The sequence below is a fragment of the Colletotrichum siamense genome (assembly GCF_013390195.1).
Source record: "Colletotrichum siamense strain Cg363 chromosome Unknown KSG_Cg363_contig04, whole genome shotgun sequence".
Taxonomy (NCBI): Eukaryota; Fungi; Ascomycota; class Sordariomycetes; order Glomerellales; family Glomerellaceae; genus Colletotrichum; species Colletotrichum siamense.
Window position 1 is genome coordinate 44,555 of NW_023501017.1, and position 22,107 is coordinate 66,661.

Sequence of the window (22,107 nt, forward strand, 5' to 3'; positions counted from 1 at the left end):
AAGGTATCTAGAATTTATAGTTAAGTTTAGTTTCTAAAAAGCCTTAGAAAGCTTCTTACTAAATAAGCTAAGTTATCTAGAGGATTACTTTATAGTTAAGAAGTCTTAGAAGCTTTAAGAAGCTTCTAAGGTTTCTAGCTAAGTATAATAAGTTATATAGATTTAAATAGTTAGGTTTAAGAAGCTCTTAGGAGCTTTCTTCTAGCTATATATATTATTTAAACTCTATAGTTAAGTCTTAGAACCCCTCTCTATTAATAAGCTTATAAATACTTATAATTAGTCTATCTAGATATAGAATCTAATATATATTATTATCTAATATATTTTCCCTTTATTAGCCTTAATACCCCCCTATTTATATTACTTATTTATAGCCCTAAAGAACCCTGTTTTTAGCCTAAATCTTAGCTTTAACTTAGTCTATATTAAGCATTAAGAGGGCACTACTTTATATTAAAATTTAAGTTTTAAATACTTAATATATATTATTTTTCTTAAAACTTAACTCTTTATACCTTAAGTAATATTTCTAAATTTAAGTTTAAGATCTTAATAATTAATTTTACTAAATAAGATTTCTAAACTTAAGTTTAAAATTTTAATAACTAATTTTTATTAAGTAGGATTTTTAAACTTAAGTTTAAGATTCTAATAATTAATTTTTATTAAAATATATTTCTAAACTTAGGTTTAAGATTTTAATAGCTAGTTTTTATTAAGTAGGATTTCTAAACTTAAGTTTAAAATTTTAGTAATTAGTTTTTATTAAATAGGTTTTATAAACCTAAGTTTAGAATTTTAGAATTATAGTTATTTCTACTTCCCTTAATATAAATAGATTTTTTTTCTATATAGCTAGCTTTAATCTTAAACCCTTAATAACTATTTCCTTATATTATAATATAATAAAGTATTTTATTATTTATTATTATAATTAATATGTATTTTAAATCCTTATATTTAAAGAAAACTTCTAAATATTCTTAAAATATTCCTAAACTTAATTAGATTTTAAATAAGTTATTAAATAGCTAATTATAATATTTACTAATTATTTTATATCTTATTAATATATAACTTATACTATAGTTCTTCTATATTAAGTAAGTCCTTATTATTCTTATAATCTTATAGTATAAATTTCTTCTTATAGCTATTTAATACCTAAATAAGTTATTTAGCTACTATTCCTATTTTATAAGTTATACTAAAAAGGTATTAAGCTATTATATTTATATAAACACTAAATATATTATATATTTAGTTTATAATAATAGTATCTTGTCTAAACTATATATAATTTACTATTAAAACTAATTATAATATATTTAGCGTATTATAATAAGTTTTATAAAAATCTAGAGTAGGGTAGAACTCTTAGATAGTAATTATACCTGCTCTTAAGCTATCCTCATCCCCTTCGCTCTTACTATGCTGCTGATCACCCTACTAAAACGTCATACAGCCTGGAAATCAGCAATGGCGCGATGGCTTCTTTTCAGCGACCTCCACTTTCGGCATGTTGACCTGAATCGGATCCTTGAAACGTCTCGATGGATTGCAGCACAGGCAGAGCGACACCAGGTTGGCCGGGTCATCATTTGCGGCGATTTGCTAACAAGCCACGCAACACATCGAACGAGTGTGCTGTCCGCATGTTATCGATTCATCAGCCTTCTTAGCGATATCGTTCCGCGAGTCCATATCATACTCGGCAATCATGACCTCGGCTACCGTTATGATTACCACACTACAGCCCTTGACGCTTTCAACATCAGACGCCTGACTCCGTATGTGTCCCTACATGGGACTGTCACTAAGCTCGAGTTAGATGGCCGACGCGTGTTGCTGCTGCCGTTCCGGGAGGACCAGAATGAACTCACAGAGGCAGTCTCTACCCTCGGATCTATGGAGGGGAACAAGACTGTTGCATTTGCGCACCTGGCAATCAATAAGGCCATCATGCAGCGATATGTGGTACGTGCTGACGTCGACGACCCTCATCCCGCAAACTCTATCACGCACCACGGCTTTCTAGGTGCAGATCGATTTTCCTCACTTGCGCGAACATTCACAGGGCATTTTCACAGTCACCAGACTCTTCACCAGAAACAACCCGGTACCAACAACGATAGTCTACGAGGAAGTGTCACGTATCTGGGATCGCCACTGCAGCTTAGCTGGGCCGATCTCAACGACGAGAAGCGGGGCATCGTCTTGTTTGATCCTCAAACGCTCGAGCATGAGCTACTCATCAACCCATTTGCTGTTAGCTACGTGACAGCGGACTTGGAGCAAGTACTTGACGGCCAGATCCACGAGAGTGCCGTAAGGGACAAGCATGTTATGCTCATCGGCCAGCTCACCCACCATAAGTATGTTACGGCTCGTGACAAACTGGTGTCCCTAGGCGTGCGGAGCGTACGGAAATGGAGCCCTGTATGCTTTTCTCTGACTATCGACCGATCTTCGTTCGGTGGTCTCGGCGGTTGGGTGCCGCTCAGCGATGTCGCTCTCCAATCCTCGGACAAGATAGATGAGATGGATCAAAACGCAACGAGGCTCGAAGCATCGAAGTCTCTGCCCAATGCCGGATCTGGAATTGAAAGACTTGATCTCGCCGCCGAGACCCGCAAATTCGTGGAGTTGGTGGATTTGGACGAACGTCTTCTCCTTCGACGAGACCAGTTAGTTCGAGTTGGCCAGCGTCTGATTCAGACATCCGCCGACGCCCTCGAACACGACGCGGAAGTTGAGATAAGATACGGGGAATTACTCGACACTTCATTCAAGCCTGCCAACACGAGAACCACCAGTGAGCCAGCAAGTGCCCCGACCCATATATTTGTCGCCGAGCCCCGCAGGCTTATGATTACCAACTTCCTCGGTGTGCAAAACACAATCACCATCAACTTCGAGCTGAATCTCCCTCGGGGGTTGACTTTCATAGTTGGGAACAATGGCTCCGGTAAGAGCACTCTCGTGGAAGCGATGACATGGTGTCAGTTTGGGAAGTGTATTCGCAGCCGAGTGGCAATCGACGAGGTCGTCAACGACGTTATAGGCAAGAACTGCTGTGTCAAGTTGGATTTTGCCAACGGATACACCATTGAACGGTACCGTAAGCACAAGAGCCACAAGAATCGTGTTATTGTCTCGCTGCGTGGCGAGCCGCAGCTTCAGGTCAGAACACAAAAGGCAATCGACGAGCTTCTTGGCACAGACTACGACAAATATACCAAAACGGTTGTGCTCAGCAATGAAAGCGAGACTGGATTTTTGAACCTCAAACCAGCAGACAGGCGCCAGCAAATCGAAGCATCGCTTGGGCTCTCGGTATTGGATGCGTCCGGCCAGTTGTCAAGCAAGCTCCTTGGCAGCATCGACGCCGACATCAAAGAGATGACGGCCAAGGTTGCAATTTTTATGGAGAAAATCAACGCCAGTGAGAACCATCTGGACAATTTGAACCGAAGGGCAAAACAATTTAAAGCTGAGGCTGAGGAAGCTAATGCATCATTACAGGTAGTCATGCAAGATTATAGAAGCATGCGCCTGAATTACCCGGAGCTTGATACACGCCTGCCTAGCGACATATCGAAACTTCAGAATCGAATTCACGAAGAAAAACATCGTTTGCAGCAACTAGAAAGTTCGTTGAAGCATATGCGGGAACAGAAGCACCTGGAACCAACTACAAGGCGAGGCTGGCGACTACAGCAAATAAGTCAAAGGCTGAAGCAGATGTCCACGCACCATCATACGGGGCTTGGCAATTTCTTTCGATCCATGAGGACGTCCATTCTCTTATTCCTCTCAAATATCCTCTTGAGTACCTTTCGCGCATTCGGGTTTCCTGGCAGCTCTGGAGGTCCAACCGCTGTCCCAAAGTGTGATCAAGAGGCAGCTATCTCCCGTCTCCTTCAAGACATTGAAAATAGCAAATTGCAGTTGCATAGTCTGATAGAGCAGGAAAATAAGGCGACCATTCACGCTGCAATGGTCCAAACACAAAAGGCATGCAAAGCCCTACAAACACAAGTAACAACTACGCAACGTAACGCGGCAACATACGAAGGCCTACTTGAGACTGAGAAGTCAGCTCTTCAGCTCCTACGCTCTGAACACGATACGTTATCCATGAAACACAACGCCCTTTCCACCGACCGCGAGCTTTTTGAGTTCTGGAGCTTAGCTCTAGGCAAGCGCACTCGACAGGTCTCCTCGACCTCCTTACCCAGTTCTATAGCAAAGCCAGCAGCAAACTTTCGGGACCTTATCCTCTCAAAGTCATTGTCAGAGCTCAGTCCGCTCCTTTCTCAGGTTCTCACGGTGCTGTACGATGATACGCGTCACGTGAATATGGCGACTGGGATGCTACGTTCGCTATTAGACTCGGAGACTGCCGACGCTGCAACCGATACATCTGTCTCGGGATCTGCTCTCAGCTCGAGTCTAGCGTCTAATAAACGGTCAGGTGGGAACTACAACAAGCGCTCAAGTGGGGAGCGAAAGCGTTTCGACTTGGCACTTTACTTTACACAGCTACAACTCGAGCGGTCCAGATGTACACACCGCACGCACTACGTGCTTGTCGACGAGGTGCTCGATAATCTAGACAAAGCAGGCCAAGCGGCGGTGCTCAGGTGGTGCGACTTCATGTCCGAGGCTTTAGTCGAAAGGATCATAGTTATCACGCACAGTGAATCCTTAGTTTATGGAGATCACGGTGAAAATCCGAGCAAGGTTTTCGTTTTAGAAGCAGAAATGGGGCAAAAAGGCACGGAGCTGTCTGTTCAAGGAAGTAGGATTGGCAGAGATTGAAAAGGACATAATAGTTGCTTTTATGCTATGAACGATCATTATTTTGCTTCTAATCGAATCAGAGTGGTTTTAGCTGGGGGTTTCGCTACACGTAAGGGACTGCTAATGAGTGACGGAGTGCTGCTCAAAAAGGTGAAGCTTTAAAATTGCTTGAGGAGGCTCAGATTTGTGATATTAAGCAAAGTTGCAGTCGCCACGAAAGGCTGCCGTGCGAGTTTTCCATGGCTTCCGCCTTGCTATATAGCACGCATTAACCATACTTCGTTTTACAAGTGTGTTGAAAACTTGACGTTAAACCACTTCACTCACATAACTCCCGACCGACGGAACCTCTGACTTCCTGTTTCGCGTCCCCTCCAATGTAAACCTAGACTCAAGCGTCTTGTCCATACTATGTTTGCGAATCACCAAGCTAGTGATGAATCCAGAAGCAGCCGTTGCCGTCATTACCCAGAACACGCCCTGGAACCCTTTCACGTAAGCGGACAAAGCTCCAAGCCGTACCGGATCCCAAGAGGCCATGCCAGCCAACTCTGTTGCAAATGCTTCGGCATTCTGAGCAATAGTCTCGGGTAAACCGAGCTCGCGCAATCGATTGGCCATGACATTCTGGAATGTGGTGCCCCCGACCGCGACGCCAACGCTCATTCCTAGCGTGCGCATGAAGGCGTACATGCATGCAGCTCGACCGCAGTCTTCGATGCGACTGATGGCCTGGGTACCGACGTTGACGCTCGTGAGTACCATGCCATTTCCGATGCCGAAAACGGCGAAGTAGGTGGCCCACAATGCAGTCGTCGTATTCTCGTCCAACAGAACAAGCAGGCCGCATCCTACCGTCGCAAGAGCCCAACCTGACCAGATCGCCCAGCGGAAGCGGCCAAGCCGTGAGGTCAGCACGGACACGACTATAGAGCCCGGGAGAAGGAGGCAGGTCACAGGAAAGAGGTTGAGACCTGATTGAGTGGGCGCAACAAAGCGGACTGAGATGAAGTAAAACGGGATGTAGTATAGCCCGCAGAAGAGGAGGAATCCTTGGCAGAAGGCTCCGAAGTAGACGGCAACCGCGGACCAGGAGTAGAAAAGAGAAGGGCGGAAGAAAGGCTCTGCTGCGCCGTATTTCTCCCAGAACAGGCAGGTGGATACTGCTACAGCGCCAACAATAATGGGAGCAATGGTGGCGGCGGAGGACCATGGGAACTGGACGCCGGCCCAGGAGATGCCAATGAGAAAGCTCGTCATGCCACCAATGAAGAGGAGACCGCCGATTCCATCAACTCGGAGGAGCTTAGAGCCAAATGAGGCCTTGTCCGTGGAAAGACGGACAAATAGGGGCACCATGATAAAGCCTAGAGCGCAGAATGGCAACTGTGGGGTACCACTGATGTCAGAGAAATGACGGATGTCACATTGACAGTCAAGAATCTCACTCACATTTATGTAAAAGCACCATTTCCATGTCGCTTTCTGCACAAATAACCCGCCGACCAGTGGTCCCAGCACACTCCCAAGAGCCCAGGCACCCAGCACAAAACTGAAGTATTTGGGTCTCAACCTCAATGGGACGATGTCTGCGAAGATCATCTGGCCCATTGTTATGATGCCACCACCACCTATCCCCTGCAGCGAGCGTCCAGCCAGCAAGACCGTAAAATCGCGTGCGAAAGGGGCACAGAGTAGAGTGCCAAGGGTAAAGAAGGCGAGGGAAACAAGGAGTAGTTCTTTACGGCCGAAGATGTCAGAGAGAGAGCCGATAAATGGCTGGAAAACGGCGCAAGGTAGTAGATAAGATGTGCCAGCCCAGAAGGCATCGGTCGCGGAGCCGTGAAGGTCGAGGGCAAGGTCCTGACGCACAGAATTGGGGTCAGTATGGTAGTTCAGGGAGGAACGAAAATTGCGGAACGAAAGAAAAGGCAGCCTCCTACAGGTAGCACTGGAACTAAGATCGTAGCATCTAAAGCTACCATTAGAGAGATGACAGATATGGTAGCCATGACTGCGTATTCTGCCCGACCTGGCTTCCACTCCAGCTCTTGTTGTTGGTCTTCATTCGCGTTCGAGGTCGTTGCCGGGGAAGTGTCCAGCGAAGTGACGTGCTCTGTTAGGGATCCTGAGTTTTTGGACATGATAGACAACATCATGATAAGGAAGAAATAGTAACTAGGGAATGATGTTGCTCAATGGTGCTTCGATGGAGGGGGGCAAGTCTCATTGATGTTATAAAGATCATGGGGAACAATATTCACAAGCTTTAAGTGGCACTGATCAAAAGACTTCAAGGCTGGCCTGTAGACACACAACAATTAACTTTAATACATCTCATATGACATTAGACATTGGAAGGAGTCTCAAGACCTTTGGTTCGTTGAAATCTCGATATTACAGTCGGATACGGCCGTTCGCAGCATGATTTGAAGCAACCCATAGCAGCCACACTGATAACAGACAAGCTGAAGATGCCGATCTTGGCACCATCTCCGTGAGCCCTGAGACAGGCACATATACCTCTCCGATATGGATGTTTCCTCCCTTGAAAGTAGCACCCGAAAGCAGCCGCTTGGGTATTGAATTTTGAGTTGCACTCTCCTCGTGGCGGGCGCTAAGGTAAGCCTGTCTCAGTCTTTAAAGAGATCAAGGTTAGACACATCGTGCCACGACCCAAACGAGTGGGAAATCTAGATGTCGTTCGAGAAAAGAAGATGCAGTTCTAGATTCAAGGCTTCTTCGCAATCGAACAACTGAAAGCTTACGAGTCTTCATTTTGTTCACCAATCACCAGTTCAATGCCATAATATTTTGACGTTCACTAGGTAGCCCGGCATTATGCGAGCGGGATAGCAATTGGCTTCCGAACACGTTATGATTGAACAACATATCTTGGCCGCTTCTTTGTCTTGTTGTCCTTGAACGCTTCGAATGAAGATATTGGGTCCAAGAGTCAAGTCATTATGGGTGAGGATCTGGTGGTAGCCTGTTCCATAGGTAGCCGTATCCCGGAAGCAGTGTTGTGACCCGGTAGATTGGGTCGTGCTCCACCAGATAGAGTTAACGACCGCACCCGTAAGACATTGTCCGATTTTCTTACCAGCCAGGCGGGCCTGCCACAAGCCACGCAGCGCCTAGGCCCACTGAGCATCCTCACACTTCCAAGCGCCTGCCAAGCGCCTCTGCCGTGGCTGGCTGGCTCGTCCGGCTCGCAGACCTGGCTGACGCCTCATCCTGGAGATGGATAACAGCGCCTGCCACCATCTGTCCTTTATCTGGCTCCCAAGCCAGCCGCTCATTGGTCAAGTTCCGAGGCCTGCATCTTGGATGCTCTTCTCAATGGCGATAGCTGAGCTCAGTGCCATGGCACTCTATGTGTTGAACTCGACGCGATAAGCGCGAATTGTAAGCGTTGTGCCCCAGCTTGCTCTGGAAGAGGCTGGCGCGGCACAATCTCCCAATTTCGAAGAATTTAAAGAACGTTTGCAGTGTCGGCAATGCCACCATAAGCCTTCCGTGCTCCTCTAAGCGACTGACTGCATATTGATATCGACTGTTGCAGGTGGAGTCAATCGCTATACAGGCCGTGAGTGATCTTGTAAAGCTTTTTTCCATTTTCACTTAAATTGTGAAGTGACCTGCCTCCAGACCACGGATATTTTATGATGAGTTCGGTCATAAAAATACTACACTAAGAGTTATATAACTGGCATCTTTGTACTCTGTCTGCCTTGCGTTGCTCTCATCTCTGTTCTATCTATATCTCTCTTAGAGCAATCCTTTTCACCATGGGAAGATCTTCAGCTCGCTGGGCCCTGTTAGGCTTCAAAGCCCTCGCACCGTCGACATTCATCCAAGAAGCTCCTCGGTCTTCCTCATCCATATCCTCAACATCTTCAGACCTCAGCTCCATCTCCTTGGAAAGCATCAATGAAGAAAGCCCTTCGCTTATCGTCCTCACCTCCTGGACGGGTGCAGACCCGAGAAACGTTGCCAAGTACACGAAGATGTATAACGAGATCTACCCGAAGACTACTATCATGGTCATTACAACGATAATACATGATCTCGTATTCCGCTCAACCAAAGAGAAGGTTGCTACACTAGAGCCGGCTGTCGAGTTCCTCCGGAGACATATCAGCACACAGTCTAAGCGACCTACCATGTTACTACATGCATTCTCAGAGGGAGGGTCAAACAAGGCCGTCTGCCTTGCCCGAGCATACCTGGGTGCTACGGGTTGTCGATTACCCGTGGGTGCTTTCATTTTTGATAGCACACCAGGCAGGCCACGGTTCTCGTGTAATGTGGCCGCCTTCAAGAGGTCACTGCCTCGCAACAAGGTTGTCCGTGCTGTAGGCTTCCCGGCTGGCGCTGTCGTATTGGGCATGGTGTATGGAACGTATCATGTGCTGAAGGGGCCTGAGAATAACGTTATCTCTCAGACGCGCAAGGCACTGAACGATGAGTCGCTGTGGCCTGTCACAAGCGCACCCCGGACATATGTGTTTTCTGAGGCGGATGATCTCATTGGGTGGGAAGACATCGAGGACCACGCATGGGAAAGTGCTGAGCTGCTAGGGCTTGACAGCATGCTGCTTCGATTCAGAGACACTGGGCATTGTAATCATGCTCGAGGAAATGAGGATGAGTACTGGACTGCCGTGATGAGGACTTGGGAAGCGCGCGATGCATAGAAACGTACTTTCGATAGGCCTAATTTCCATACGTAATTTGTTCGTACTACAGCGGTGACTTATCATAGGAATGATTACAACGGTTTATTGCTGCGGTTCTCTCATATTCTAGTTTACGTTGATATCTGTCTATGTAACTTTCATTGCTGTACTGATGTTGAGGGAGAGGTTCTAACCTTTTGAAGACTTCTCTTCCGGCGGATCGATCACATTATTCTGAGTGGGACGACATGGGAGTACATTGTTTCGAAGCTCACGTGGCAGAGCGAAGAAACATTAAAGGTTTAATCAAAGCTTCTACTGGTGTTAAAGCTAGTACTAGAACAGATGTACCTTCCAGTGGATGAACTTTTGCTAAGTCTACACGACCGTCCTCCACCGGAAGTTCAATCATGGGTTTTCGGAGCCTGGACCGTGTCGACATGGGATGCTAAATACATAGCTAATACCTGACTCTATATAAATACTAGGCTTTATCCACACACATTCTGGTTTTAGGAAGACCGATTGCGTCTTTTGTATTTCTCGGCTAGACCATCATACGGATATGTCCCCTCCAAAAGACTTCATTTGAGGCTTTGGAACTGCCAGCTACCAGTAATGACAGGCTTCCTTCAATCTGGGATACGTTTTGCAACATTCTAGGGAAGATAGCAGACGCATCGTCTGGAGCTGTCGCCTGCGATTCGTATGACCGCACAACCGACGATATTGCTTTGCTCATGCAGTATGCAGTCAAGGCTTATCGATTCTCTATCTCGTGGTAAGACGAAATTTTCACTGATCTCCGTTCCATTATCACAGCTCGTAACATAATTTGACCAGGCCTTATGTAGTCCCTCTTGGTGGTCGGAACGACCCTCTTAACGAGGCAGGTCTCCGTCATTATTTCAACTTTGTGAATGCTCTCTTAGAGGCTGGAATTCAGCCCATGGTTACGCTTTGCCAGAGGGACCTTCCCAAAGCTCTTCAGTGGCAATGCGGCGATCTTCTGAACAAAGATGAATTTGTGGCAGACTTTGCACAATATGCTCGGACTCCGTTCAGGGCCCTGCGAAAAGTCATGATTTGGTTGACATTCACGGAGCCATGAATCATATCAATTTTTGGATATAATCGCGGAGTTTTCACTCCCGGCAGGTGTATTGACAGGCTGGTCGCCCGGAGTGGGGACAGCAGTCTCGAGTGCTGGGTCGTTGGCTACAATATTCTGTTGGCATATGCTGCCGCGGTCAAAATATATCCAGAAGAATTTCAACCAACAGATGGGGGTGAGATTGGCATTACTCTTAACTGTTTGTTGAATCATTAAAACGTGAGAAAGATAACTTGAGCTAGCTCGGAATATTTACTATGTTTCTGTACTTATTACTGCCCACTACACGTAGGGTGGCAAATGATCGTAGATTGATTTGAGCATCGCAAACTTTTCTTTGCCTCAAGCCCAGCGGCAACTTGTTGGAGCACAACAATATCAAGCACATTCAGTCCGAGTAATTCGTCTTAAAGTTTTGATTAATATTTTCAGGACAAACTTATTCTTTTAAATGCTAGCTGTAAGCCGCATACTATCTTCCTCACCCTCCAGTAACATGTTTCTAGACGGTGCTTCTTATATTCCCAGCCATGATATCGTGCCCCTCTAATACTAATGCCACAGAACAAGGGCACTCCAGCATCCTCGACATCTCCCGTAGCAGCAACCCCCGGACCATGTTCTAACTTTCTAGCCAGTGCGATCGTGGCTGATGTAATGGTGGCATTCATTTCCAGGCTGATCTGGGAGTTGAACACCTTTGTTAGGCCACACAAGCAGAAGATTTCCTGATCGATTGATAAGCGCCTTCCTCAGCCGGGTTATTGTGGAACTTCCGGTTGAACTCGACCTATACGATAAGCCCCAGAACATCTGAACGTCTACTCAACCAGGACGTCGCGACAGAATTGGGTTCTTCAAAGAAAGTGCAAAACGTGCGCAATCATAAGACGTTTCATTAATCTTCTCCCCCACTAGTTTCTTTCAGATACCCTAGGCAAACAACTAGTCATGCAACGTTGTCGATAGCCCCCTTCGATTTAATCCCTTGCCTTCAAATCCCACACTTTTCACTCAACCACCGCGCGAATTTCACAGAGTTCCTATCGACGAGCCTCCATTGCACGTCACCAAGCCAGATGCAGAATGTCATGGCAAGGCCGAAGCCGATACCCCATGACAGCCCATGGCTGTGCCCAGCGGCGAGCAAGCTCAATTTCACACCCCAAGCCATGAAGCTGCTGCTCACAGTCCAGTGGACCAAGTACAGACCATAACTGATCTCCCCCAAGTACAAGATCCATCGGGCATTCAGAGCGCGTCGCGGAATAGACAATCCTTCGAGTGAGGCTACCAGTCCAATGGCTGATATTGTCGCGAAGAAACGTGTTGGATCATACCCGCCAGTCGGCACCCACTTAAACCATGAGTATCCCGCAGCGGAGTAACCATCGCCTAGCATGGGCCAGCCGCCCAAGAACAGCGAAAGAAAAAACAGCACCCAGCAGATGAAAACAGTGGCCCAACGCGCCGGTCCCGTTAATTCCGGAAATTTCTGTCGCACATGTCGAAAGTCAGCAAGCAGCATTCCTGCAAGGAATAAGGTATGTTGCCAAAATCCCAGATTGAATAGGAATGCAAGTAACGTGGTAAGCAGCGGCAGGCGTACTCGAGACGACGTTCGGGCGAAGGCCATGCAGCACAGAAAGACGAGCAGAGAGCCTTGGTATTCAGCCGAAAGCGTCCATGCCTGGGGTAGTATGGTGTTAGTGGTGCTTTGCGTAACAATAATGACCATTGTGCGCCAGATGAACACCGCTTGCCCCCAAACACTACCAGGAATTGGCGGGATGAGACCATTTCCGTTGTACAAGCCCTGAAGCTGAATCAAAATAACCACCACAAATAGGACTGGGACGACAGGGAGAAAAAGTCGAATCGGTCGGCGGAATATGCTAGATGGTAGAGAGCCTATGGCTGCTTCACTCTGGCCATGATGCGATTTCTTCAGTGGTCCATACGTGAGGGCAAACCCGCTGATGACGAAAAAGACGGAGACGCTGAAATACCCGCCATAGATGAGTCGGATGAATGGAAGTTGAATTGGGTGGCGATATTCTTCAGCTTCTCCCCAGCCGTGATACATGAAAGAGTACTACAAAAGATCTTGTTAGTGACTGAGAGATCTCAAGGCTCCAATTTGGAATTCTGAGCAACGGCCGTGTGTCTGGATTGCCACTCACATCATTGGTGTTATGGTAGATAACAACAAACAGCGCCGCTAATCCGCGAAGCCCATTGAGATATGAGGTGTCGTTAGCCGGCGGAATTACTGAGCCTTCCTCCTCATGGCCCAGAACGCGTGCAACGAATGATGGGAGTACCGCCCAGAAGATTTGAAGTGCGTCTTTGGGTCTCCATCCAGAGCAGTAGCGTTGCTTGTGGTGTCGTTGCTTGATCTCGTTTATTGGCAAGTCGGTGGAGGAATTTGTCTCCCCATCTTCGAGCAAAATGTACGAGTCACCGGACTGGCTTGACGAGAACCATCCACGAATGGTTTCTAGTGAAGTCTTGTACATTGTTCGGTCGGCAAGCCGAGGCAAGAAAGCTGTGAATGGTTGATTGCTGCGTGATACTTCGAATCGTCGCCAGTTCTCTCTGCAGTACTTTTTCTCGTCAATGGCCTGCTGTCTATTCTGTTTGTCGTAAAGGTCGCCGCTCGCCTAGGCGATGTTCTCCAATGCAGCTGCGCTGCGGTTCCAAAAAGGGCGAGATGAATAGAGCAAGCCCGAGACTGGGAAATCGTTCGGGATCCCGCCGACCTTGCCGGTACTTATTATCCATGCATCGGTCCGAGAAGAAATCCATCGGACACTATTTCTTCCTCCCAACCATACCAGGTAATCTTGATCGCGGAGGCTAGGTCCACGCGAATGTCTCAGCCGCTTTCGTTGGTCGCCATCGCCGAATCAGGCAACGCTGCTAAGGATGTCCACCGAAGACGGTGATAGAATACTAACATGATGTCACTAAATCTATATTCATCACTTATTTTAGATCGGAAAAGTCCGAAAACAGTAAGATCAATTCTTTGCGTACAATGCTTCTGCGTTGGGTGGTCCGGTCTAAAGCGGGGGCATTCCAGCACCGCTCATCGGCGGAAAACGGTCAGGAAACCATAAATCCTGCACCCCTAACAACGAGTATTTGCCCGTAGCTTGCAAGTAGATAAGCTGGGGGCAGCAAATGTGATATTACTATATGATACTGTCATTTGTTTTACCCAATACGCCATCGGACTTCCCAGCCCTGCATTTCAAACCGACTTAATTGGCGTGTTGAAGTAATGCATTCGGGATGCGAGATTCCCAGACACGCGATCAGACAAACCCCCAAGGATCTGACCAAACGACTACCACCTTATCAGATCCTGGACCATGACAGGCAGCCCCGACTTCATCGAGTGATTTGCTCCAACGCCGACAAGGACAGCATTTCCGCCGTCGCGGATGTAAGCAGCGCGCTTGAACTCGTCCCCCTGATTCCCGATCAGCACATCCTGCAGCAAGACAGGATCGCCTCCGCCATGGCCACCGTCACGCTTCTCAACGTCAACCACGTACGGCTCCTCGAACAGAGGATAAACAACAATCTTGGTCTGCTCTACACCTCCTTGAATGTAGTTCTTCTCCAAGTCTCCCAGACCCTTCTCCGTCACAGGCTCCCCTCCTGCTGAATAGCCACTCTCGACTACGTTAATCTCAATACGGCCTTTGCTACCGTTGAAAACGCAGCGATAGCCCTCCCATGGAGCGTAGGCGTACGTGTTGTATGTCATGACCGCGCGATTCTTGTACTTGATGATCATTGAGAGATTGTCCTCAATAGTGATGCCGTCCGCAAAGCAGTTGCGGTCCCGGATGTATCCATCCTCATGTTCGGCCTCCAGGTAGAGCTTCTTCAGCTGTGCGTTTTCGTCGATGTGAATAGCGAAAGGGTCATTCTTGGCTTGCTCGTTATTGAGGTACCGTTCCTCGAGGTTTGTAACCCCTCGTCGCTGAGCGTTCTCCTTGCCGTAGAAGCGCAGATCACCGAGACAGTAGACGAGTTCGGGCTCAGTATTGAGCCAAAAGTGAACCAAGTCAAAATGGTGAATGGACTTGTGCATCTGAATGCCGCCGCTGGTTTCTTTGTTGCGATGCCAACGTCGCATGAAGTCTGATCCATGGGCACAATCCAGAATCCAGTCCATGTGGACTGTAGCGATCTCTCCTATGACGCCCGACTGGATCAATTCGCGAACCTTGGTATGGTGTGGGGCGTAGCGATAGTTGAAAAGAACCCTGATCTGCTTCCCGGTCCTTTTCTCGGCATCAATCATGAGTTGGAGTTTGTCTTCGTCAATTGTCATCGGCTTTTCCGTGATTGCATCACAGCCGAGCTCCATGGCCCTGATACAGTACACGTGATGGTAAAGGTCGATAGTAGTGACAATCACCACGTCCGGCTTCTGTTCAGTAATCATCTTGTCGAAATCCTCGGCTTTATATGTAGGCAGCTTCTCACCGCCAAGCTCGATGATTCGTTCATTGGCAGCGTTGAGCCTGGTTTGGTTTGTGTCGCACAGTCCAACAAGTGTCGCAACATCGGCGAAGTCTTGAAGAATGCTCCCATAGTAGAATGCCGAACGTACTCCCATGCCCACAATGGCGTAACGCTTGACCTGTCCTGGAGCCATGATAAAGAGTGGCTTGTAGAATGATGATTGACTAATTCCGGTTTGGGGAGGCAGAATGATGTGTGTTGATGAGTTTTTGGTATCTCAGACGAAGGTCCGACACAGAAAGGCCTTTAATACCTGACGGCAAGACACCAGACGTACCTCGATCCCATGGTCATTTGATACATCACCAACACACATACCATTTTGGGGTCGGCATTTCACGTGAACCATTCAACTCGCATGTCCAGAAGCAGCCGTTTAGGCAAATGATTCAGCAACAATATTAGTGAGTTTCACAAACAACTCAATAATTTTGCAGATCTGCGGCCCTGCATTGGCATTTGGCCATCTTGAAGGTAACACAAGAGCGGAAACTTCCGGATTGGGGTCGGAACGGTGTTCAGATGTGCCCAGAATGAAAATGCCATTGGATGCAGTCGCACTCGTCGGCGTAACGGCATAACGCCGAATTGCGGGGTTTCGGGCGCGGGGTGGGCGGCCGTGCATCACGTCACAAGCCTCCGGTGGTGCCGGGTGAGTTGCTTTTCTCCCCTACAGTGTGCGGCTGTGGCTGTTTGTAAACATGCACATATCGCCTGCAATTCACCAACATGCAAATCAAAAAGTTTCAACTGTCGCCGCCCAGTCTCGAGGAGCTGGCTGAGAGGCTCCGATCTCCACTGGCGGCCAACTTTCACTTTTCGTCCGTCACAGTTGAAGCTTGCCCTGACCTTCGCCAAGCTCCATTCCACCTAGCCACGCGGGGCTTGTCTGGGGATGAAAGGGTGGCCGATATTGGCGGGCAGCCTAATCTGTTTCCTCGCCCGCGGCTCGACAGCTTTTGGGCTATGGATGAACTCGCTGTAGCAATGGATATGAACAGTGGCAGTGGCAGTGGCAGCTTGATCGGCGCTGGCGCTGGCCCGTTTCACATCATTGGTCAGAATAGCGAGCTTGCTCCCAATCTCAGCTGGGAAGATGGGTTACAGACAATCAACAACCAGACCCGAATCATCAAAATTACGAAGACCACAGGCGGCGTAGGCGTTGAGAAGAGTCCTTCATTGGACTGTGGATTGATGGCAAACCTTTTCGGCTGCTCGGGCGAACCTGGGCCTGTTCTTAGGGTTGTTGCCCGAGGACGAAAGGGTGTCGAGAAGAGCTTCACCGAATGCATTCGCAAGGCACTGTACTCTGCATATGGCGACGATCATGCCGTGAGTTTGGGGGGAGCATTCGTGGTCAAGTCTGGGAAGGCGGTTTATCACATCATGCCCGACTTCCCTCCAGAACGCGATCTTCCTTTCAAAGACCGTGGCCAAGTCGACGCGTGGCTCACTTGGCATGAATTCCAGGCTCCAATGGTGTGCTTGTCAGTTCTTCACTCTGCAGATCCCGGCAAACTGGGTCTGCGGATGGAGCATACACATTGTTTCTCATCGGAAGGGAATGCTGGAGGTCACTATCACTACGAAGCGGATGATTCCGCAGAGGACGTTGAGTATGAGGGCTACTTCAACACAGCAAAAGTAATCTACAGGATAGACAATCCGGCGGCCGCTTAATCGTTATACCTATCGCCGGTCTGGAAGCGGGCGGCTCGGTAGCTAAGGATCGGAAATATACCCCTACATTGCCATTGCAGGAGACTTTAGATGAACTGAAAATTTTAAGCTTCGCCCATCGGTTCCCGACACCCTGGTCAGAAGCTACCTACCTATCTTAACCAGCTTATAACTGCAGGCTGGACGCGAAGTAGCTTATCAACTAGTGTAAACCACTTGACCCAAGTCGTCAAACATCGGAGCCATTGTCATATTCATTTGTGTGTTTTCTTCGACAAGTATAATGTTTCTAGGATTCGCCAGCGTGAGGGAGGATCGGAGTCAATATCATTACACACCAACGCATTGAACCCCTTAGCAAATGCGAATCGCAGCCGAGGCACTATCCAGGGTACTGGTATTCTCGCAGCAACGGACCACGCCCGACTTGAATGCAACATCGATTACAGAGTAACGCTTGTTGATTAACTCTGTCAAGGGTTGAGCCGTACTAACCGATGTCCTTGCGGCCCCCGCGCTACTCTTTGGTCACGGGATGTGGGAATGGCGCGCGGTGACGCCGTCAGAAAACATAAAGCACAGAAAGCCTTGCTGAAGGCTCGTGGCGAAGCAACTGACTCGTTACTAAGCTTCAATTAGGTCATTGTCCGCTTCATTTCGCTGGGCCTCCTTTTAGGCCCACTCTCGGGTCGGAATGTGGGGGACGAGATCCCGAGTAGGAAATAGAGCCTTCGATCCCGCGCGGCTCCAAGTAAAGCTTCTTCACAGTAAGCTCTTAACTATAGGTGGAGTGATGGGTCTTCCTAGGATTCAAGTCGGAGCGTCTCTTTGAAGTGGATCGCAACTTAAATGGCATCCCACTACGCAGTGGGCTGATGGGCTCAACATAAGGGTGCTGGTCAGGCCGATCCAGGAACGACGCGAAGAACTTATTTTCAGGAGGATAATATAAATCTCGACTGAGACCCAACTCCAAAAGCTTTTCAGTTCCACGACCTCGTGCAAAGATCGCAACTGGTGCGGCTGTTTTCTACCTGTCGTTCGTTCACTGATATTCGAAACAAGACGAGCCATGCCTTCCACTCTTTCACTGTTGGCAGCTAGCCTAGTGGCCGCAACCTCCGTTGTCTCGGCGTTCCCTTTCCACCTCAAGGAGACCGAGAACTGTTCTGAAGTCAATGGTACCTTCTCTATTGATAACTACAAACTTTACCCAGAGAATCTTGACTGGGATCCCGTTCACTGCAAGCTTTACATCAGGTACTGTGACCTAAACCACTTACACATCCCCCTGTCTAGATGTTTCGTGCTCATACTCACATTACTCACTACAGTGCCAACTTCAACTCCTCTGTCCTCGTCTACGATCCTTACGCAGCAACATACGACATTCTCACATTTGATGGAATTACCGGTATTGACCCGTATCATGTCTCCGGCATTGACTACGACGCGACCACTGAGTCGATTCTGATCTCCGCCAACAGCGGCAACCCGTTTGTAACCTCCGGAAAAAACATGACTGGAGTCAATAAGGTTATTCGCTGGGATACCAACACAAACTCGGCTGCCTACACAGCCGACCTGGCTGATTTTACCGCTAAGTTGGCCATCAGCAACATGACTGGCGGCGGATACCAGGACTTTGCTGAGGACAAGGAAGGCAACACGTACGTTCCTGTCGTCTTCCATGTCCCTGCTATTGCCAAAATCACCAAGTCGGGAGAGGTGTCATCTTGGTACATTGGTGAAGCAAGCACTTCAAGCAAGTACATCTATCTCGGCATCGTCTTCCACGAGAGCACCAATAAGCTACTCATCACAGCGCCTTACGTTGGTACTTTTGTCTCCTTCGACGTTTCCTCGTCCTCTCCCACCCCTACGAACATTACCATGAATTGGCCGGCAGATGGGTCGTACACGGCTAGTGACCTAGAGTGCGATGGTCTTCTCAACCCGGCACGGTACAACCGCAACGTTCTGCTCTGCTCTGAGAACGGGCTGCAGGCCATCACGCTCTGGGCTTCGAAGGACGGTTTCGCTACTGTTGATTATATCGGTCAGGTTGCGGATAACTTTACCACCGATATCGCAACTTGGGCGTCGCCAACTGCTACGGTGCAAATTGGTAACAGCATCTACATTTCGCATGAGTACTTCCATGATCTCAACGAGTTCGATGTCGCCGGCAATCGGTCGACCTTCCCCTTCGTGGATGCTACAGCAGATTTTGACAAGCTCGTTCTTGCGGCCGGGTACACCATCTCCGAGGCTTGACAGCTTCAATGGGTGAAATAGACTAAAGGGTGCGGGAATGAGTTATATAGATATTTGAGCAATCAAGAAAAAGCACTGTTTCATATTGATGTTATACCTTTGTCGTCTAGTCTGTGATCAAAAGAGATTTTCTGAGTTATTACTTACGAACAACACTCATGGCATGGTCTGTTCTTCGCCCTCTTCGGCCTTATTACTGTTTGCCGACTCGGCCGATCACCCCGCATTTTCCCCGTGCGGGGTCGCAGTGGTGGTGTTGTGGCATTGTGGGGCACTGTTGATCCAGCGGAAGGTTTCCTGTTCCGGGGCGCGTTCGACGAAGAAACTCTGCCTGTTCAAACCTGAGCGGACCATCATCGTTTGTTCCAGATTAGGGGTATTCCCGACAAATTCACATCGTTATTGAACAAACTCCACAAGCCAAAGGAGTCTCTACAGATCAACTCCTCACAGTGCCGTCTGCAGGGGTGGAGCCTCGGCTACCAAGCGGCGGAAAGAAACGGCGGGACGTTAGCCTCATGGAGATTGTGTGGCAAGCATCAAACGGCACTGCTAGGAAGCGCACTTCCCAAGATGAGTGATGCTTACATACCGCAAGGCATCTTCTGGTTAGCTAACATACGTTTCGCTATCACCGTGTCAAACATGTCGCACTCGGAAAAAAAGGTGCTACCACACCGAGACACTGCGTGACATAGATTCAAAGGCTCCACCGACTTCTGCGCAGGACGACGTTCTGGCTTCCTCCTCCACCACACGTGAATCCAGCTCGAGTCCGAGCAAAGTCAGCCCATACAATCCCGAGTCTGTTCTGGAAGACTTGTCCGAGAATCCAAAGTCAACCTCATCTCCCCAGCAATTCTACTCGTGCCTCAGACACCCGCAATCCGGCCAAGAAACTGCCTCATATGTCGAAACAGACCCCGAAACAGCAGAGAGAACGAGACGGCAAATCTTTTGGTACCGCAGGCAAAGACGTAAGGCATCTCCGCCCAAATTGTCTGAGCACCACCGCCGGTATTTGGAGGACATCGGTGCCCTCCTCGTACTACCAAAATCAACGACGGAAGCCTTGCTACCACTCTACACTACGGTCTTAAATGACCTGATTCCCATACTTGATGGTAACTGTGTGCTTCGGAATCACAGCAACGGACAAGCTTCAAACTACTTGATCAGAGGAATTTGTCTCGTTGCATGCAAGAGTAAACAAGCCGCTCCCTTTTTGCAATTAGTGGAGGATGGCGAGGTTTTGAACCCTTTGGAATTCGCTTCCAAGTTGCTTACGGGTCTGGACGCTGCTATGAAAGCAAATCTTGAGCCGGACCGTATCACGAAGATCCAAATTCTCGCTTTGATGCACTTGCACAATGATGGATTAGGTGGTGTAGACCGGTCGTCAAGCTATTTATCGCAAGCTATCTGCGAGGCATGGTCCATATCACTCCATCTCAAGGTTCCGGGAAGCCCAGATCGTAAACAGGGCGACTTCCTCTGGTGGGCACTCCGAAACTTTGACCGACTAAACAAGCCAATCATGGGGGCAGCGCCTTTCATGATCGATGATACCGACATCGCGCTTGACCGTATCCCCTTAACGGAGGGAGATTATAGATCGCAACTGATGTCAGTCTCACTCACACTTGGGGATCTTATGATCGCCGCTACACGGGTCTATAAAGCGAGTTCTAAGGCCACTGTTGATGACTGTGGCGAATTTCCGTCATTCATACAACTTACATCAAGCACGTCTTTCGACAGCTTCCACCGGTCACATGCATGTGAGTAAGCAACCTTCGCCGATTTGGGCTTTTTCTGATGTAGCAGCCTATCTCGAGATCTGGTACCACGTTGCTGCTATGCTGTCTTGTCGATACAGTGGCCCAGGCAGTCCCCAATACAACCGCCGTCTTGCATCGGCTGGAGGAGTACTTGAAATCATATCAAAAGAAGGCTCTGATCGACTCCCGCCATTGCCTCTGGTGCCATATGCTGTGTCGATGGCTACAACAGTCATTTACCGTGCGTTGCGAGATGGCCAGCGAGATCCCGAGACTGCCTGTGAGGACCTAAGTCTTTGCTGCAAGGCACTGGATGTCCTATCGGAAAGATGGACTACGGTCAAAGGTGTCGCAAGACTGGCCAAGCGCTTATTGAGATTCATCCAGAGAAGTCTTCGTGAAGAGCAGCCCCAATGTACATGTCTGGGCCCTGCGGTCCCTGACAGAGGTACATTGGCAGTTGCTTCAAGAAATGGTCTGTCCAACTCAGCGCCTGACGGTGGGAATGCACCTAGCAGTGCCAGAAGTCAGCTGAACGCTGCACCTGACTCGTTACATAGGAATCAATCCATCGACAAAGACCTGGGTGGCATATCCGAAGCGCAGCTGCAGACGTCAACTGGCGACCTTTGGGACCAGGGCGATGTCTCATATCTTCAATTGGACCGGGCGTTTTATGACATGTTCGATGATGGAATGCCTGATATCTTTCGGGATCCTGCGACTTGGGACTTTATGCATGTACCTGAGGGGTACTATGATCATTCACCAATGGAGTGATAAGAGTTTGAGACACAATGAGAATGAATTGTAGTCGTGGCACCTGCAACATTAAAAGTTAAGGCGAATGATCATGTACTCAAAAGACGTGTCTTGCAGTCCTTGCATGGAAGCTATCAATGCGCTATGTCATATGCCATATGATTTCGATAGCCCCCATGTTCCCAAAAAGGCCTCTGGGCCTGCGCTATTATCCACTGCAAATATCCAATCAAGATCGATACCTAATTCGGCTCCCATGGCGTCCGCATTTGCTTGAGCCTGGGGTGAGTGATGCTGCTGCCGTTTGCTCGGTTGGGTGGTTGATGCCGGGGAGTAATCACGAGGTGAGGAATTAGACACTGAGTCTTTTCTTAATCTCTTTCTTGGAGTCGAAGATGTTGCTGAAGACTGCCGACGCAACCGATTCGACCTGGCTCGAATTTCCCATTGCCTT

At 48.3% G+C, this 22,107-nt stretch overlaps 6 protein-coding genes across 6 annotated transcripts; 3 read left to right on the forward strand and 3 right to left on the reverse strand.

Annotated features, from left to right (window-relative positions):
- Positions 1 to 5,132: 5,132 nt before the first annotated feature.
- Positions 5,133 to 6,953, reverse strand: FUS6-6 (Efflux pump FUS6; the record flags this gene model as incomplete). Its single annotated transcript, XM_036637763.1, has 4 exons — positions 5,133 to 5,140; positions 5,220 to 6,195; positions 6,262 to 6,672; positions 6,792 to 6,953. 4 exons carry the CDS (start codon positions 6,951 to 6,953, stop codon positions 5,133 to 5,135), a joined length of 1,557 nt encoding a protein of 518 aa, XP_036495696.1.
- Positions 6,954 to 11,599: 4,646 nt separating this feature from the next.
- On the reverse strand, positions 11,600 to 12,621 carry CGCS363_v005915 (uncharacterized protein; the record flags this gene model as incomplete). Its single annotated transcript, XM_036637764.1, has 2 exons — positions 11,600 to 12,427; positions 12,619 to 12,621. 2 exons carry the CDS (start codon positions 12,619 to 12,621, stop codon positions 11,600 to 11,602), a joined length of 831 nt encoding a protein of 276 aa, XP_036495695.1.
- Positions 12,622 to 13,957: 1,336 nt separating this feature from the next.
- yteT-0 (putative oxidoreductase YteT) lies at positions 13,958 to 15,283 on the reverse strand (the record flags this gene model as incomplete). The annotated part of the gene is made up of 1 exon (XM_036637765.1): positions 13,958 to 15,283. The coding sequence occupies one exon, from the start codon at positions 15,281 to 15,283 to the stop codon at positions 13,958 to 13,960; it is 1,326 nt and encodes a 441-aa protein (XP_036495694.1).
- A 596-nt stretch (positions 15,284 to 15,879) lies between these two features.
- On the forward strand, positions 15,880 to 16,833 carry CGCS363_v005917 (Ester hydrolase C11orf54-like protein; the record flags this gene model as incomplete). Its single annotated transcript, XM_036637766.1, has 1 exon — positions 15,880 to 16,833. One exon carries the CDS (start codon positions 15,880 to 15,882, stop codon positions 16,831 to 16,833), a length of 954 nt encoding a protein of 317 aa, XP_036496631.1.
- A 1,072-nt stretch (positions 16,834 to 17,905) lies between these two features.
- On the forward strand, positions 17,906 to 19,110 carry CGCS363_v005918 (Core trichothecene cluster (CTC) protein 14; the record flags this gene model as incomplete). Its single annotated transcript, XM_036637767.1, has 2 exons — positions 17,906 to 18,093; positions 18,168 to 19,110. 2 exons carry the CDS (start codon positions 17,906 to 17,908, stop codon positions 19,108 to 19,110), a joined length of 1,131 nt encoding a protein of 376 aa, XP_036496633.1.
- Positions 19,111 to 20,647: 1,537 nt separating this feature from the next.
- On the forward strand, positions 20,648 to 21,183 carry CGCS363_v005919 (uncharacterized protein; the record flags this gene model as incomplete). The annotated part of the gene is made up of 3 exons (XM_036637768.1): positions 20,648 to 20,891; positions 20,938 to 21,038; positions 21,124 to 21,183. The coding sequence occupies 3 exons, from the start codon at positions 20,648 to 20,650 to the stop codon at positions 21,181 to 21,183; spliced, it is 405 nt and encodes a 134-aa protein (XP_036496632.1).
- Between the last annotated feature and the right edge of the window lie 924 nt (positions 21,184 to 22,107).